Source organism: Rhipicephalus sanguineus, chromosome 5, assembly GCF_013339695.2.
Source record: "Rhipicephalus sanguineus isolate Rsan-2018 chromosome 5, BIME_Rsan_1.4, whole genome shotgun sequence".
NCBI lineage: Eukaryota > Metazoa > Arthropoda > Arachnida > Ixodida > Ixodidae > Rhipicephalus > Rhipicephalus sanguineus.
The window spans coordinates 33,087,284-33,105,393 of NC_051180.1; the positions used below are offsets into that span (position 1 = coordinate 33,087,284).

Sequence of the window (18,110 nt, forward strand, 5' to 3'; positions counted from 1 at the left end):
CACAGAGTTCGCTGCACTGCAGCGATAGCTCCGGAGTATTCCACGAGAGGCGGGTATTGGTAGTCGCAGCCGCATTGTTCCTCTGGGTTCATACTGGCGGCGTCTATTATTTCCCGTATCTTTCAGTTTTCTCATCATTTCCTTCTCCGTTTCCCGTAAGCCAAGCGCAGGGCAGGCACCCGGGCAAGCTTAACTTCCCCGCCGTACTACTCGCTTTCGTGTGGGCAACCGTCACCCCGTGGTACCGAAGAGCCATCTCATTTACAAACAAAAATCTTTTTTACTGAAACGTCAAAAGACGGTGTCATTCCGACATGCACAATGTGCCGGACGACGTACGTCTTCTCCGTCGGTTTCAACACATAGCGCCGCACCGCGTGCGTGGGCCGGAGCACCAATGACGACCGAGGACGAGGCTTTCCGACTGTTCCCTCTCTTTATTTTTCTTTCCGTTTTTCCAGCTGACGGAGAACCGCCCTCGCTCGCTATGCGCCACCTACCTAGTCGAGGAGTGTTGGTAAACATCAGCTCACGTGCAAGACCTCAGCTGGTTGCCAGTTCACTTTTGCCAGCAGGTGACGACGAATATCGGAGCGCGCACTTGTAACGTCGTAGCGAATCAGCTATTTCTAGAGCGGTCGAAGCTCCCGTTGCCGAGGCCACCGCGGCAACGCGCCTTCTCTCGTTTATGGCGAAGGAAGCCGCGCCCACGGCCGCAACTGCCACGAAGCGTCGACCATATCTGTGTCAGACATGGACCTGATGGCTGCTTTGTCACCCGTGTGGGTTATCCTGGCGGTGACGGCCGGCGTCCTCCTGTATCTGTAAGTGCAGACTACGTTTTAATGCAAAATAAATAAGGAATATCGACAGTGAGTGAATAAACTTTTGCTTTGTAGAGAGAGAGAGAGCCACTTCATTTTAAGAGAAAGAGACGAAGTGACCTGTGGTGTTGCACAACAAAGGAAATGAATTGTTAGGTTTGGTGTTCTAATCTGCATTCTGGCGGTGTGTCTTCTTCTTTTTTGTGGTTATATGGCAGTGCGCTTGCGCATGCTGACTGTACGGTATGTATATGTAGAAAAGTTTTTCACAGTGAAGATAGTTGCGAGTTAGCGCTTGTCCTGTGGTGTGTGGGCTCTTCTATGTCCCGTACCGAATTTGCGCGCTGCAGTTTAGCTTTAACACTTCATGTTGTATACGCTAGCAACAACAGAGATTCCTATTCCAGAATCTCGTTTGTGTGACTTCTCAGCGCTGTGCTTACAAAGTACACGAGGCACTGTAGTTCTGGTAAGGTAGAATTGGTCAGCCATACAGCCGGAATAATTGAATGCGACGGTTTTCACGCAAACAATATTATAGGATTGCGAGGCACTCCGGATTAATTTTAACCACCGCGCCACTTGCTCCTAACTCTGATTGCACAGATGTTCTTGCACTTAGACCCTATCCAAATGCGGCCGCCGTGGCCGAGAATCAAACCCGCGTCCTCGAGCTCAGCAGGTGCAATGTCTTAATAGCTAAGCTACCATGGATGGTGCAGCAGATGGAGTGGAAAGGATTGGGGATAAAGGGAGAGATGACGGATAGCGTAAGGTGGGGGAAGGGGTCAGTCAAAGCTGCGAGAAATTAGGGCGCCCATTGCAAGATGGAAATTGTGGCGCAGAATGCGAAATCTCGTGGCGGAAAATACCGTAAAGTTGTTGTCAAAAGATCCCAGGCCGCGATGCCATTGGATTAGATGGGATAGCAGTCTGGGAACTTTCGACCACCGCTATACGCGCTTGGACCAGACAGAAGAGGACGCCGTCAGGAAGAGGCAGGAATGAATGGAGAGGACGCGATCGATTGATAAAGCCTAACGTTTCCTAATGACATTGTAATGCGTGAGAACTGCGGACCATGGTACGCTGATTTGATAATACTTGTTATTACGCCTACTGTCAGAATAATAACAAAACAAAGGCTACTAATTGGCTTGACAGCTTCATGGTCGTTTCGTTTCTCCCAACGGCGTTTGTTAAGCGAGAACATTTTTATATTCCTAGTTGAAACACCTCGTTTTTCACGTATTACAATGCCCGGCTCGATGACGCCTGTCGATGTGATGCTCGTTATTGCTATTGTTCGTTCAATCTTTTCAGATACGTGACAAGGAATCGCAACTTCTGGAAGAACCAGAATATCCGGTCGGAGCCATATTCGCTCATATTTGGTGCCACGTTAAAGATTTTCTTGAACGTAAGTTAAGGTTCACGATCATGAAGAAGAGACAGACAGACAGACAGACAGACAGACAGACAGACAGACAGACAGACAGACAGACAGACAGACAGACAGATAGATAGATAGATAGATAGATAGATAGATAGATAGATAGATAGATAGATAGATAGATAGATAGATAGATAGATAGATAGATAGATAGATAGATAGATAGATAGATAGATAGATAGATAGATAGATAGATAGATAGATAGATCTAACGTAAAGTGTTTTACTACTCTTTGCTATCACAGCTTATGCTATCCCTTGCTCAGAAGAAAGGGGCCATAGTAATAAAATAGGGGTATGATGAATAACAACGGGATCTTGATTTTTGCGCTAAGAAACACGAGCATATGATAGAAGACAGGACAGGCGCTACTAACAACCGGTTTATTGCAAAAGTTGCAATGATATAGAATATAGCACAGTGGTGCGCAGACGTACCGAGTGCATATCAAGACAACACCACTTATCAGACTAAAGGCACGTGACACCAAAAAAAAAAAAAAAACCTAATCTTGCTCTTATTCGTCTTCCTTAGCGCAAAAATCAAGATGTTATGTACTAACCAACTCGCCCTACAACAAGTTCTTATTAAGAATAACAATAAGGAGAGGCAGTATGATGTGAGGGCACGCATACACATGTCCGGTGAGTCCATTCACAGGCTTTGATCCAAACAGGAAAGGCGCCAATGGCATCTATGTAGCAACTGTGGGACCATCAGTAGCGTAGCCAGACATTGTTTTCGGGAGGGTAGTGGGGGGGGGGGGGGGGTTAACCATACTTATGTATGTTCGTGTGTGTATTTGTTTGTGTGCCTGTGTATAATATATGCACAAGCAAAACTCAAAATTTTCGGGGAAGGGGGGGCTGAATCCCCCCACCCCCACCCCCTGGCTACGCCAGTCGAGCCCACAGTTCGGAACATTACATTATGACAAAGCGATGAGTGAAAAAGCATGCAAAAACAAAAAGGACCACTTTAGCTCACTCGAATGTTCTTTAAATTAGGATAGTAACAGACAATAAAAAGAAACCGTAGATATAATTTTCGCGAGTTCACTGTAATTTACTAATTTCTCTTGACCAAGTCCGCATTTTCATGGCGTTGAGAACAATGCTGAGTTGGACAGTACCGATGAAACTGAGTTCATAATTTGCCTTAACTTGCAGCCTGTCCATGAGGTCGACCTTGCCAGGTATAAAAAGTACGGACGCCTTTTCGGGTAAGCGTTTTGTTCAATTCTATGCAGGAGCTCAGGGGAGAGGGGGGCTTGTAAGGAAAGAGTTGCTGGATTTACTTTTTGCGTAAGAATAAATAAGGCACGAAATGTCTACACGTTTTGTAGCGCAGTGAAACTAATTCTGAACGTCGCGGGACCATATGGTCTTGCAGTGTCCCACACAAGCGGTGTGTGGAATAGCGAAATAAGAAATGTCGTCGCAAAAAAAAAAAGAAAAAATAAGTTGGACATTTTTAATAAGTAGTTCCGCTCATGCATAATGTTGAACATTGAGACTATTATAAGGCGACAAGTTGTTGAATTGAACACATTCTGTGACACCTATCCTAAGCAGACTTTTTTGTTTTCCAATCATTTCAAAACGATCAGGGCGTTCGAAATGGGCAAGGCCATTCTGTTTGTTGCGGAACCAGAGTTGGTGAAGAAGGTGCTAGTCGACGACTTCTTATCTTTGCCTGACAGAAGGGTACGTAAAAATCCATAACTGTTTCCGCGAACGTTCGTTATAAACGAAGTTCGTCATATGCGAGCTTCAAACATGAGTTGAACGTTATATGTAACCACCCATGCACTCATCACTCATCATTACGATCAGATGTAACATTATAGCATTTCTTCAACTTCAACCGTATAGGGAGATATCTATTCTGACCTGCGCTCACAAAAAAAAGGAAAGAAGAAACTAAAAATAAAAAGAAACGCGACACTCGTTAATTGCATACTTCAACGCGCCTATAATTTTGTAACCAGTGCACGTCATACCATCTCTCGGTAGCGACAAGCGCTCCGCCGTAACTGAACGACAAACAAGCCAGCAAGCAAGCAAGCAAGCAAGCAAGCAAACAAACAAACAAACAAACGAACGAACGCGCTAAGAGATATCGGGTAAACAAAACTGTTTATCGAAATCGACTCACGGGCGGTTATACCATATATCCGAGGAACCCACTGGCACATTTTGGTCAAATTTGTGCTTTGTACTACAAAGCGCGTGGGTTCTCATGGCGTTTGTACATTTTGCAACATCGCTTATAAGTTTCAAGGGTAGTGCTGTAAGATGTTCAAATGTCCCGGTTATCGGAGATTTTTATGACGCGCTTCTTGAATGTTCCAAAATGTGAGTGGAATTCAATAAGTCCTGTTCGTCAGGATTAATTTGTTTGCGTCTGTTTTCCAATTAGTTACGGAGGGGCATCTGGCAGCAGCCGAGAGATGGCGCGACGTGTACTTCTCCTGTATTCTCCTGAAATGCTTAGGTATGAGATTGCCCTCTTATCCTTGAGCAAAGGTACGAGATCTTCCTGATAGGCTTGTGTAAAGGAGCTAACTTCATTACACAAGACTATCTTTCTCAGAGAGTTGCTAAAGCATTTAGTTCTCGCAGCAAGGCATAAACAGCGATAACAGTGAGCCTTACGCTCGTATTTGCAGTCAGTACAATGTATACGATTATATAGAATGTTAATTTCTCGATTTCTTGCTATGCGACTTTCAATTTTACCTTCCAGTCGATCAAGACGAATGAACCACTCCTGGACAATGTGATGAGCATGGCTCCATTCGAAGTGTGGCAAAAGGTTCGCAAAGGTTCGGAACCGGCATTCTCTGCGAGAGTGCTGCGAAAAGTAAGGCGTTTCGCTTTTCTGAACTTTATTGTTCCCAATTTAAGCGTATGTTCTTAAGCGAAAGCTTTTAGCCGCCCCACGCCGACACCTAAACACTCTTCCGTTTTCAAACGCACGTGTAATACAATAATGCTCTTATGAGACAGCAGCTTGATTTATTTGAAAAAAACAAAAGAATATTGTTGCATTTGAGAGAGAAAGCTAAATGTAGCAATTTAGGAAACTGAATATTGATTTAAGGCTTTGTGCGTGTTTCCAAAAGTTACCAAAAATTGCTAAGTAATAAGAGTACTAGTAAGAAGTTTTTCAGAATTGTAGAGTTTCACTAAAAACAAACACCGCACTTCGTCTACAAATCACTGCACCTGCTAGCTGGATCGTCTCAAGCCATCATATGGAGCCCTTTGCCACTTTTATGGGAAACAACGTATGTGTATAAAGGATTATAACGGACGTGATAAATCTTACGACATTGACTGCGTCCCATTTTGCTCTTGGGTACATCAGTCGTCGCATCAGAGGTAGGGACCAAGACACTTATGAAAGTTTTACACGTCAGTGGCCTATTAGAGAGGCTCTAATTTTTCCGTTCCACGCCGCCGCTTTTTTAACACTAAAATATCTTATGCCAGGGTTCACCAAGGCTTCACTAACGTCATTTCCGTCACGGAAGTGACGTCGGTATAATGTACACAAACAGGTGACAAAGAAAGAAAAAACAAGTTGTGTTGATTAAGACCACCTGGGTGTCGAACCAATGACCTATCGGTCCGCAACGATAGGTGCCGGGCGTTCTACCCACTGGGCTACCGCCGCACATTCTCGAGGCTTCACAAACGTGCCTCACATCTCGCACACCTTCCGCATCTCCTACTGATCTTGGTTCGCGGGGGCCGTGTCTCCGTCTGGGAGCGGTGAAGTGAAGCATTGCATCATGACACTAACCAGCGCCGACAGGGAGCGCTTCGGTAGTTTCAACGCAACTGAGGCTTTAGGTGCATTATCTGTAGGAAGCTCCATGGTCTGTGCAATGCGCCTTACGCGGTGATTAGGTTTGGTGAAAACGGGGTACGTGCTTTGCCTTTCGCGTCGTGTTAGCGTGTGACGCCTCGTCGCTAGAGTAGCGCAGATTCCACGTGCGCCATTGGTGTTCCTCCGCCGCCGGCCAACTGCTTCGAGTGCGACGGAACTGCCTTATAAAACAGCTTCAGATACCGCAATGGTTAAATCGTGATCATGGACGTTAGTCGTCGGGATAGAGATGTGCCCTTAGGCATCAACGTGGGTGCATACACGCCAAACGGTGCTACACCTGCCAGACACCAATGGACATTGTGCAAACTCTGATGCATCAATGTACAATAAACAATCAACTACTCCTGCGAAGACATGGTTCACTTTCGTGTGATAGTGATTCCTATGACGGATGGATCAACCATGCTTTTCTTCGCACACACGCTTTATTCACACGAAATTCTTTACTCCTTTCCCTTTTCTCCAGTTTAGGGTAGCGAAACAGAAGCCTATTTTCTTGTTTATCTCTCTCGGTTTCTCTCACTTGTATTTTTTTCTCCCATTCTTTCTAGATGAATGCTTTGATAGAGGAGTGCGCTTTAGCGACAACGGAGCACCTTAAGAAAGCAGCATCCAATGCTGAAGACATCGATGTGAAACAGTGAGGGTTTCTGCTTGTGCTGCCCGTATCTGTAAGCTAGCCTTCCTGAAACTAAGGACCAATTCTTCCTAACATGCTGTATCTTTACAACGCAGACAAAAAAAATTCATTCAGCAGTTTCGTTCACTACTGCCGTATTTTTGAAATTAGCCGGATTTATTGCGATAGCAAATGCACACGCGCTGGAGGCGCCTTCGCGCCGCCGCCTTGCTGTAGCGGTATTGACGGCGCGTGCGCGACCAGTGCGTGGAGGGGTACGTTTCCATAAGTCCTACTGACGCGCAGTTTCATTTGGCTGTAGAAACGGTACAACGATGTGGATGCATGTATCTTCGCGCTCCTCTCAACTGACCCAGTGGCGGAGCCAGGTTGCCTTTCTGCCCTTTCTCTTGAGGGCCTTTACGGTATGCTCGCTTAATATTACAAGAAAGCAAATACTAATGACTATACTGCAATATATATTTTAAAGTTAGCTAATGTGACGTCACCGGTAAAATTCCTCCGAAAATGAGATGCAGCGTATTTGCTTAAGGGGTGCATGTTGAGCGCGTGGTCACTAGACCGGCAGCGTGTCCCGTTAAATAGTGCGATAAAAGCGCCGAATTTTTGGGGGGTGTTTTTCCGTGCCTGTACTACGATGTGATAATGGGGCACACCTTAATGAGGAAATCCGCAATTCTGAAATCGAATTATGTGCAAGAATAGATACACGGCTCCTTACCGTGTATCTATCCTTGCACATAATTCGATACCGTGTACGGCTGTTTGGATTTCTTGTCAAGTTAATGACACAAATTATATTCGATTTTAACCAATCAAATCAAGGTCCATCTGGGACTACGTATTGGATCTGATAGCGAACTGCGCCTTCGCCGTGAAGCTGGACGCTCACTCGGACCCAAGAAACGAGTTTGTAACCAGATCGAAGCAAGTCATTTCTCAACGCTTCACCCCACGCCTTTTAGTGATGGGTGAGTATGTTCTTTGTTGTAAAAATCAAGAAAGAGAGATGATAGCGATACCACCTAACGATGATTATGTGAGTTCATGCGCATAGCATTTGAGCACTTTGCGCGCGCACATTGCAGTTAACAGTGCGAAACGCGTAGACGAGGAAGCAAGAAGTGGACACGGCTTCTTGCTTCCTCGTCTACGTGTTTCGCGCTGTTAGCTGCAATGAATCTACACCAACTCGCCCAGTTTTCCATCCTACCGCGCGCACATGCACACGCACATTACTGTGATCAATAAAATGCGAGCGGCAGTATAGCTTCACAGTGGCTAGCAGGTCGACAGACGCAGATAAAGGCAGAGAAAGCGGCCACAACGCGGCACTGAGTAACAATTGATATATATATATATATATATATATATATATATATATATATATATATATATATATATATATATATATATATATATATATATATATACAAAACAAAGACACCGGGCTTCGGGAGCGCGCGGAGCTGCCGACACTGTTTCGGGTGGACGGTGTTAGCTGCACCGTCGTGGCCATCGGCCTCGACCACGCTGCAACATGGTTTGGTGGTCTGCCAGAAACGTCTCTGGTGGGCGACACTGGGTGCATCGCGGTGGTCGAAGTTCTCGGCCACGCTGGCCTCTGGCACGGAAAGCTGCCGATGGCACCTCTCCCGGGCACCACTGGCTGTGCCATCGATGTCGTTCGTCTCGCTGACGACGGTCTTGCTGCACGTAGGAGCAATGCAGAGGAGACTGTGGACGACGTACAAAAACGAGTTGGTTGACCATATCACGATTGGTCACAATGCGTTGGTGCGGTGGTATGTCACGTATCGGTGAAGCGAGAGCGATACTCCGTGCCGGCGCGTCATACGACTTGGGCTTTGGCCGATCCGCTGCCATCGGGCCAGTGCACCACGAGTTTTGGAAGGCAGCAGGTCTTGAGTAAATGCTGCGTGAATCCGGGCCGGGGAGGTCATGCGGACATGGGTCATGTGTCATTGGACGGATACTCGGGCTGCATGGGCAGTTGTCGGCTATCAGTGACATCAGCCTTGCTCGTCGCCATGGCTTCGTTGACCTCACTCAACACTCTTACGAAATCCGAAGCGATGTGGTCGGGAGGAGGCGCAGGTGGTATGGGAATGTCGTTAATGAGAATAATGCTTTCTTTTATCTGGGTTTCGTTGACCAAGTCTTCGCTCAGCAGGGAATGGCCACCACCTTGTGCCGTCCATGCCTGCTCTGAAAACCGGCGATGTTGCACCAACGGCTCACAAAGCGTCTCTTTCCGGATAGATAAGTCAGCGTCCCGGTATGGCGCATCAGGTGCGAGCAAAGCCGTGGTCTCTGCGTGCTGAGATAATGCTGAACTTGGGATTGGCGAGTTGGATCGATAAAAAGTGTTGTCAGCCGCTGACAGTGGTGTAGCGTTCATCCAGTTATCGTAATTCGTTGGCTGACCTGTTACCTGCAATGACGGTGGGAGAGGAACAGGCTCATTCATGTCTCCAAGTGAAGATGTCCTCGAGGGCAGCGTCACAGATACCTGTAGAGGCCAGGAGCTCTCGACCTCTGGTAGCAACGGTGTCGTGTCCGATGCGTATGCAGAGGACGAGACTCGCAGTAGTGAGCATAACCTCAGTCCGGTGCTTATACTGGGGTAAGCTTCGAAGCTGTCTGCTGGTGAGTGTGATGACCGAGAACGACGCTGGGCTTCGGGCGCGCGGGCAGCATGCGGGAGGTAGAGAAAAGGAAGAGGTCAGACTAGAACAGCTTGCCCGACGAAAGGGCATTGTCTCTGTGTCTAGTTCACTACAATATATATATATATATATATATATATATATATATATAATGCGCACAAACGTGAGCAAGCCCAGCTCTAGGTGAACAAAACGCAGATTATCAATAATACAAAAAGGCAAAATGAACAGCTAGCATGGGAAGCGATGATCAACCTTGTTATCCCTTCCCATGTTAGCTTCGCAATTTACCTTTTTTAAAGACGATAGTCTTTTTTGGGATATATAACGGAGAACTTTTTGTTTGTCGGCACGTCACTCGATTCAGCCACCTGGCCAAAGTTGAACCACTTGCTTACCGCCCACCCAGCTTGAACTGGTACGACAGTTCATACTTGTGAACGTTGTCGATCAGGAAGTAAATATTACGCATATCTGAGGCGCAACATCACTAGGTAAGTATTATGTGGTGTGTTCCTTTAATAGAAAATGCATTCATACGTAATTCTAAAGACCCTAGTTTCTTAAGCTGCGCTGAAAATGCGACTGCGCTGAAACTTGCCTTCCTCCGTGCCCTCTGCACGACCTCATTGTTGCGTTTCGGTTTCGGTTCTGTATTGCACTGTACGAATGCCATGGGGCGCCGCTCTGGCATTCCTGTTTTACCCAGGCGACGTGTACATAAAAGAGTGTGCGGAGAGTACTCGTTGAGTGCGGACGTTTCTTCTGCTTCAGCGCTTCGCGCCAAACCGCGTGTTCGGGCTGGCTGGCGTCCCCGCCGGTCGCGTTGGTCACCGCCGGTCTTCGCCTGCTGCTGCGCCGGGACTACCAGCCCGCAACACAGCACTCATGTTTCCCAACGTATTGCCAGATGGCGTCCATATCTCACGCAGCGCCTCTTCTATCGTCCTTAGACGACATTTGCAGCGAAGCACGCAGATACGCGGCCATTTTTTTTTATTTCTGAATTACTGATAATCTGTTCGTATTCGCCTTGAGGTGGTGGGTTTGGTCACGTTTGTGCGCGTTATATATGTGTGGTTCCACCGATATAGTTCAGCTGTTAGTCAGCGCCGTGTTGTGTCCGTTCTCTTTGCCTTTGTCTGTGCTTGTCACGCTGCTGTAGCCACTATGAAAATATGTTCAATAATTGCGATCACGGCACATAATGTCCTGTTATTTGAAGTGGGAATGGAATCAAATTTCGCTTCTCTTGGTTTCCAGTTGTCTTTCCATTCATCGCAAAAAAGTTTGGCATCGGACCAATGAAGCGAGACGTCGTCGGCTTCTTCAGAAATTTGGGCCGGAACATAATCAAGGAAAATACGGACACGAACACGGTGAGATACATTCATAGTGAGCTTTGTTTGACGATCTTTATCTTGCGTATTTTTGTTTATTCCCTCTGCAGCAGCACGATAACTTTTTCCAACTTCTGATGGACGAAAAGAAAGGACAAGTTGACAGGGAACGCGAAAAAGTTTTTGATCGGGACCATCGACTGTTCAACGTCGGTTCTGATACCAAGCCAGACGATGCAGAACCGTCAGAGACAAGTACGTGAAGTTTCTTATCATCGCCAACGCTTCTTCGATGGGCATTATTACGCTGACCTTCCACTTGGCAATAAATCGAAGGCTGCATGCGTTATTAGACAAAAGCGTATAGAGAAAGCTCCGCAGGTCTAGTTAAAATTTGCCCATGCGCTAGTTCTCTAACTGTTTTGTTTACTCTTCACTAACTAATAACTGTTAACGTGGTAGTGAATGATAAAACCACTTATAACGGATAACGATTTATAACAGATCCCCATTATGTTGACATTGAGCGAAAATAATCTTGCTTTTGTATCAAGGGGATAGCCTACATTATAAGATATTAGTCATCATTTATATATATAGCCAAGACTAGCATCATTAGCCAGTGCTAACTAGTGTGGCTAGTACGCGAGAAAATATGGCAGGTAAGGGTATCACCGCTCATCATTCACTAGTTTACAAATCGTGGAAGCGGAAAGGGCTGTAGGGGGGGGGGAGGTTACACTTAAGATAAGCTCTGGCACCTGTAGCCTCACGGACAGATGTGTTTCCATGATTGCTGTATGCTTAGAGAAACACTAGCCGCGGCTGCCTTTATGAGAATGCGGTTTTAGATATAAGGCTAACTTTCTTTTTCCTTTCTTTCTTTTTGCAGAATTGACGGAAGACGAAGCCATGGCGCAATGCATACTGTTCTTTATCGCCGGTCAACTCAAGGCTTCGAACGCGATAGGCTGCACCCTCTATCTGCTTGCCCTTCACCAGGAAGTGCAGGATAGGCTGAGGAAAGAAGTCGACGAATGCTGCACACTCCATGTAGGCCTGATAAGTGAAAATTAATTTTAGTATTGCCAGAAGCGCGGTTACGTGTCTTCACCCGATTACAAAAGCTATGAAGCTACAACGCGCACACGCCCCCAGAGGCTGAAGTTTGCCGAGAAACGCAAATAGTAACGTGATACAGCGTTATGTATATGTAACATTAGTGAATAGTAAAACGTAACAGTAACGCAAAAAATAGCAGCAACAGATTATATAGCAATTTGAGGGATGGTAATTATGAGGGCATGTCGTTGGTTTGTGATGCGCTTGAGTGTTTTTTTGCCTTCTTAAATGATAGAAACTATATAATGCTAAGAAAACTGAAATGGTGCCTGTGACGACAGTAACAGCCGTATATACTGTCCAGACATATGTTTGTTGAACAAGAAGGAATCACTGACAGAATTTATGTTCTCCAGGGATGCTTTGAAATAAAGTTGTTTTTAAGTGTATCTCCTCAAAAGTTTGGCCTTGTGGTTGTCTTCCGTGTTTCGTATACGTCTTCGTCGTTCGAAATACGGGCCGCAATCAGTCTTAATCAAATGACCGGTTTTTCCGTTGTTTTGTGCTACCCTTTCCGCTAGGGAGACCGCCCGGGCCTGGATGCGATCACGAAGCTGAAGTATCTTCACTGCGTTGTCTCGGAGACTCTGCGCTTGTACCCGCCTGTTACGCGGTAAGATGTCTTCCTACCTTTTAAACATTCACACCTGCTCGACTCAATCCATATTAAGAGAGGGAGATTGTTTTACTGGAAATGCAAGCACGTTAAGTCTATTTCACGGCTCTTTTCAGAAGCAAAAACAAGTCTGTTTAATCTTTACATGCCTCGTGCTCTTCTCACGCATTTGTTTATTTCGAAAAACAAACAAACGAAAAATTGGAGGTGACCCTAATCCTTGACTTGGCGTTTGTAAAGGCGTTCGTGTGCCCTGGTGTATTCCTGGGTTTAACTTCGTGTTTCGTTGCAGTGGCGAAGCGGATCTTAGAGACCACGTAGAAAGAAGCGCGTGTTTGAGATCTGCTCCACCAGGTGTCTGTCGCTTCTCCCTGCAGGTCCTTACCTGCAGGCTGTGAAATTGCTGCATCCTTGACGAAGATAAGACCGCGTGTCGGAACGACGGCTCCAGCCGCATCCTTATGGTCCTGAATTTTCTTAAGCTTCCATCTCCCCCTGTACCTTAAAGAGTTCGCTGATGGCTGGAAGCACTTTGATTGAGGATTAAATTTCAATACGGCTGTTGCTTCTTTCTTTCAGATTTGAGCGATCGCCTTCTGAAGACTACACTCTTGGAGACACTGGGGTGAAAGTGACACAAAAGGATCTCGTCGCGGTTCCTATCTACGCCATGCAGAACGACCCGCAATACTTTCCAGACCCGTCCACCTTTGACCCCGAAAGGTTGTCACTCTTACCATGTCCGTCAGAATCGTTTTCGAACTTATATAGGCGTGCTCTTGGGCAATTGTAGGTAGTGGCTAACGAAGGAGCAGTAACCTTTGTAAACGTTTCGGGAGGAGGAGAAGAAAAACGGAAAGACAGGGAGGTTAGCCAGTTCTCAGACCGGCTTTCGGTTTCGGTTTCTTCACATTGCCATAGTCTCACGTTTTTTTTTTTTGTTTTTTTTTCTTATGGAGCGGCAGCGATAGTGCTGGTGTATCTCCAGCCGCAGCTATGAGGTCACGCTCTACACACTTGATGATTCTGTATGCCTTTACCTGCAGCGATCTTTTAAAATATATTTATCTCGTATGAATCGTTGTGCGCCAATTAATGGTTGACAATAAACAATGGCGTAGGGGGACATTTTTTTCGAGGCCCGGAGGGTGGAGGGAACGTGTTGGTTGATTGAACAACCCTTTATGTACAGCACTCATGGATTGAAAGAAGACAATTTAAGGCTAAGTAATGCACATATTTTCGTTTCTACTCTCAGTTTGGGTCATATTGGCGCAATTTCGACTCGAACGCGTATATCAGAGCCAACATTATCTTTAGAGACCAGAAGATTCATTGCGACATGACGCAGTTATCTCGAGGAATTGCGCGTACAAGTCATTATGCTAAAAATTTTGATGTCGCGTTTGAATTCGTGAGTACTGTACATTCATGCGTGCGTTTGTGAGTGTGCATGTAAATATACACATGCAAGATTGAAACGCTCCCTTGGCTATGCCGATGGACATGAAGATGCTTTTCCGGCGTCATCATTTATTCTGCAGTTACTTTAACGAAACATGACACTGTGGTGCTAATGTAATAGAGGGAGTGCCAGCTTAAATTTTACTTCATGTGCTCCGAATAAAGCTGTGCTTCGCAAGGACTTGAAACTAGAATCCGAGTTAAGGCTGGCGATCTCTCGCATCAGTATGGCGTGACGTCATAACAGCTTGACAGTCATTCAGGCCGCACGCATGTCAGATTCGCCACTTGCAAGTGTGTTTGATATTTCCCGTTGACAGTACCGCTATTTCCTGATCGTGCTCCGTCTTGTGTTCTTTGTGGTGGAAGCTGCCTAATTTTTACCGTGACCAGGAGAACATGCAGGCGTAAGTAACTTTGAGGTCATGACAATTACTTTCGTCAGCAAATGAAAGTGAGCGGAAGAATGAGGCATAAATAATAACAACAATATCTGGGGTTTAACGTCCCAAAACCACGATACGATTATGAGGGACGCCGTAGTGGAGGGCTCCGGAAATTTCGATCACCTGGGGTTCTTTAACGTGCGCCTAAATCTAAGCATACGGGCCTCAAGCATTTTCGCCTCTATCGAAAATGCAGCCGCCGCGGCCAGCATTCGATCCCGCGACCTTCTGGTCAGCAGTCGAGCGCCATAGCCACTAGACCACCGTGGCGGGGCAGAATGAGGCATAGAGACGACTTCTCTGCGTTGTCCCTCTTCCTTCGTGTCTTGTTCACTCTAAGAAACAAAAAAAGGTCATTTGACTCTCTTTTGTGAGTTCTGACTTGCCGCGTATAATACGACTCTCTTTAAAGAGACACGTCAACTCCCTTTGGAAATCATAATACTCTCCTCGGAGAGTCGTGGAACCGAAAAGAGAGTTAACGCGTCTCCTTAAAGAGAGTCGTATACGTGGCAAGTCCGGACTCACCGAAAGGAGCAACGCATACTCTATTTATTATTAGAGGGTTCTTGCATTAGAAGGCCGCACACTGTAAAAACCATGCACGGAGCAGCCCGAGGGAAGTCGGGAAGTTGCTCGGAATGATCTGAAGGAAACCAGTTCTTTAAGTTTCTGCTCCCAATTTCTACCAGACAATATTTTTAACAGCCGTATATCTCGCGTAGAGCTTATAATGCCGCTCGGGCAGCTCATGAAAGCACACAGGAAGATACCATCCCACTTTCAAGGTCTGACGCTGCTAGCAGTCTTCGAGGGCTTGCACATGATATAACGCTCGCTCTATGGTGCCTACCAAGCAGCCGAACCAACCGGACCAATCGTCAACGCCACCTGTACTCTTTGATGCATCTCTGTATGCCAACTGGACTCCGCCGAAGAGTGGCCACACTGCTTTATCGCTTATGGCTAGGCGTGGCATTTACGAAGTCCCATTCCTTTCAGATTGGAATGGCCGACAACGCTCTTTGCGATGCCTGTCGTTGCGAGGAGACGCTACACCACGTCCTGTACGACTGTCCGGCATTAATGTTCAGAGACAGTCACTGGCGTCCGTTCTAGCGCGCCTTGACAGTAGACAAATGTCTGTTGAAACGGTTCTTGCATGCCGTCAACAGAAGACATCACAGCTGAAGGCGACGAAGTCGCTGCTGAGGTTTTTAAGAGAGACGAACTTGGACAAGCGGCTGTGACAGAAATGTCGCGTACCACGCAAGAGTGACCGACTGATTCTGTGTGTGCAGTGTCATGTGCTATCTTTCTATCTTTCTCGCTCTCTTTCCTCTCCATCTTTAATCGCCCCCACCCTGTCCCCATGTGTAGGGTAGCAAACCGGTTGTCCTGTACTGGTTAACCTCCGTGCCCTTCCTTCTCTACTATTTCTTCTCTCTCTAGTGTGACAGTTGTGAGTGTGACAGTTGTGACCGTTGTTGCAGGTTCAGCGAAGAGAACGTGGGTTCGATTCAACCGTACACTTACCTTCCATTCGGCGCTGGACCTCGCAATTGTATCGCGATAAGCTTCTCCCTGCAGGCTGTAAAACTGGCCATCTTTCACGCCATTCGCAACGTGCAAGTGGTGAGGACTGAAAATACCAGAGTAAGCGCCACTTTCTTGCTTCTTTAAGAATTTTTAATGAAAAAGCAGCGCTGTAAGCTGTAGTTTATAATTGGAAGGAATGTCTGTCTTCTGTTTTTCTTAGAAATAAAATGTCGTTCTTGTTTTCAGGTTCCTCTTGTGTTCCAAAATGGGTTCAGGCCTCTGACTGCCGAAAATATCACTCTGGGAATCAGGAAACGTGCGTAGCGAGACGGGCTGGCATTTCAGTCGCCTCGCTTTCAAATGAATCGAAGCTAGATTGCTGCAAATGGCCTGTCTGCTCGAAAAACATACGAACTTTCTTACGTCGTGACGCTTTAGATTAGCTTCAGTCACTACTGAACTCGCATATTCATAGTTATCAAAATCACAATGCAACAGATAGATTCAGAATTTTGAAATTTTAACAGCATATCCTCAAATTTACAAGACTTGTAGACTGAATGCGCGAACTATGTGCAGGCATGCGAGCCATAACGTCTCTAGCATGCTTGAAAGATACCAATTCAGCCACGTGACCATTCAGCAGGGTGACAACGTGAAACATTGTCACCTTCAGTAAAAGAACCAAGTCCTCTACGTGAACACAAACTGGCAGCGAGAGTCCTACTTCCAACTGCGCTCGTTATAACTTCCGTTCCTATTATTTAAGCTTGGAACAAATACGCAATCACGAGTGTATCAAAAGACGTGCCACATGTTTTAAGAATTATTTTTGTCGCCCGTTTTGCTGTTTATGCTGCATCTTGGCGCGTACAGTTGTAGACGCAGTGATTGAAGGGAAAATAAGAGCCCTCGTTTGTGAAATGTCAGATCGTGCATACACGATGTTGTTGTGAAAAATAAAGCCTTCAAATGTCTCACCAAAGTGTGTGATTTTGCACGCGCATACACACAAATTTACCATGCATGCCCGATACGTAGTCACTAGTTCGACGAAAGTTCGTGTTCGTCTGATCGGCTAACATGATAAAGATTTTGCGATCAGTGACCATCTCAAAGTAAAAAAAAACATGTAAAGACGTTTGAGGTTCAAAGAACAATGAGGTGTAAGCACGCGCATTCGAAATCTCGCGGCAGCTTTACGACACTAAGCGATATTTCTAGGTATCTCGTGACGCGAAGAGTTCGCTGAAAAGCCAGGGTCTGAACCGGCAGGTCACGTGATTTCGATTTTACCAATCAGGTGTGAGCGCATTTCAAATCCAGCGGCGGATTCATGACAACACGTGATCTCGCCAGCCAATCACATACACTCGCGCGTTTACACCTTCGATATCCTACGGTCTTTACGGCGGGAAACTGGCTGGATTTTTTTATTGTTCTTTTTTTTAATTGACCTGGTCAGTGACTACAACTTCGTCATGCCCGAAATTCACAAGTCTAAGGATTCGTCTTTTAGCACTGCACGTGCACTGGACACGAATGATTCCAGTCACATGTCGAGCCGATCCAGTCCGACCCGACCGCGCATGAACGCGTATTTCCAAGCGGACTGGGCGAATAAACTTAACCCTTGCAAGTTTCATTGACAGACCTCACCTCGATGCTCACTCGTCCCAACACGCTAACGCTAACATGGCTTCAACGACCCGTTGATGGCCTGACAAGCCAACCCGACGCGACTTCTTCGGGTTAGCTGTAAACACAGCTTACGATTAACCTGACAACACAGCCACGTCACCATCTGCGACTCTGTATTCGCCGTGCGAGAAAAGGAAACGTTCGACAAAAGATCGTGGAGTTCGCATTGACCGCAGGGAATGAGGTGAGCCTAATGGCCCGTTGTCAGCGACCACGTTCACTTGCGCAACATGTTCGTGGACGCGCAATGGGCAACTCAAGGGCGAGTGCGCAGCGGTCCTTTTCACTATCTCTTTCCTCTTTCTCTCCCTTCTCTATCTGCGCTTCCGTTACATTGAGCTTTGCTGCTCGAAGCGCCCTTCGCCCTTCCCCAT

General features: G+C 46.3%; 1 protein-coding gene across 3 annotated transcripts; it reads left to right on the forward strand.

The window, feature by feature from the left end:
* Nucleotides 1-401: 401 nt before the first annotated feature.
* Nucleotides 402-17,032, forward strand: LOC119393442 (cytochrome P450 3A11). 3 transcript variants are annotated; one of them, XM_037660466.2, is made up of 14 exons: nucleotides 416-824; nucleotides 2,148-2,244; nucleotides 3,448-3,500; nucleotides 3,888-3,984; nucleotides 5,027-5,143; nucleotides 6,730-6,818; nucleotides 7,644-7,789; nucleotides 10,772-10,887; nucleotides 10,962-11,103; nucleotides 11,741-11,901; nucleotides 12,492-12,583; nucleotides 13,166-13,309; nucleotides 15,990-16,152; nucleotides 16,282-17,032. In XM_037660466.2, exons 1-14 carry the CDS (start codon nucleotides 754-756, stop codon nucleotides 16,357-16,359), a joined length of 1,566 nt encoding a protein of 521 aa, XP_037516394.1. In that variant the 5' UTR covers nucleotides 416-753; the 3' UTR covers nucleotides 16,360-17,032. The 3 variants fall into 3 exon arrangements, with proteins under 3 accessions (XP_037516395.1, XP_037516394.1, XP_037516393.1); XM_037660465.2 differs by having other exon boundaries at nucleotides 418-824; nucleotides 10,959-11,103; nucleotides 16,282-17,031; XM_037660467.2 differs by lacking the exons at nucleotides 13,166-13,309; nucleotides 15,990-16,152; nucleotides 16,282-17,032 and adding an exon at nucleotides 12,964-13,157 and having other exon boundaries at nucleotides 402-824; nucleotides 10,959-11,103.
* Nucleotides 17,033-18,110: the final 1,078 nt, after the last annotated feature.

Coding starts and splice junctions, on each gene's coding strand:
- LOC119393442 (XM_037660465.2), top strand. CDS start 754: ATGGACCTGATGGCTGCTTTGTCACCCGTGTGGGTTATCCTGGCGGTG. Junction 5,144..6,729: donor CTGCGAGAGTGCTGCGAAAA/GTAAGGCGTTTC, acceptor CATTCTTTCTAG/ATGAATGCTTTGATAGAGGA. Junction 7,790..10,771: donor CCCACGCCTTTTAGTGATGG/GTGAGTATGTTC, acceptor CTTGGTTTCCAG/TTGTCTTTCCATTCATCGCA.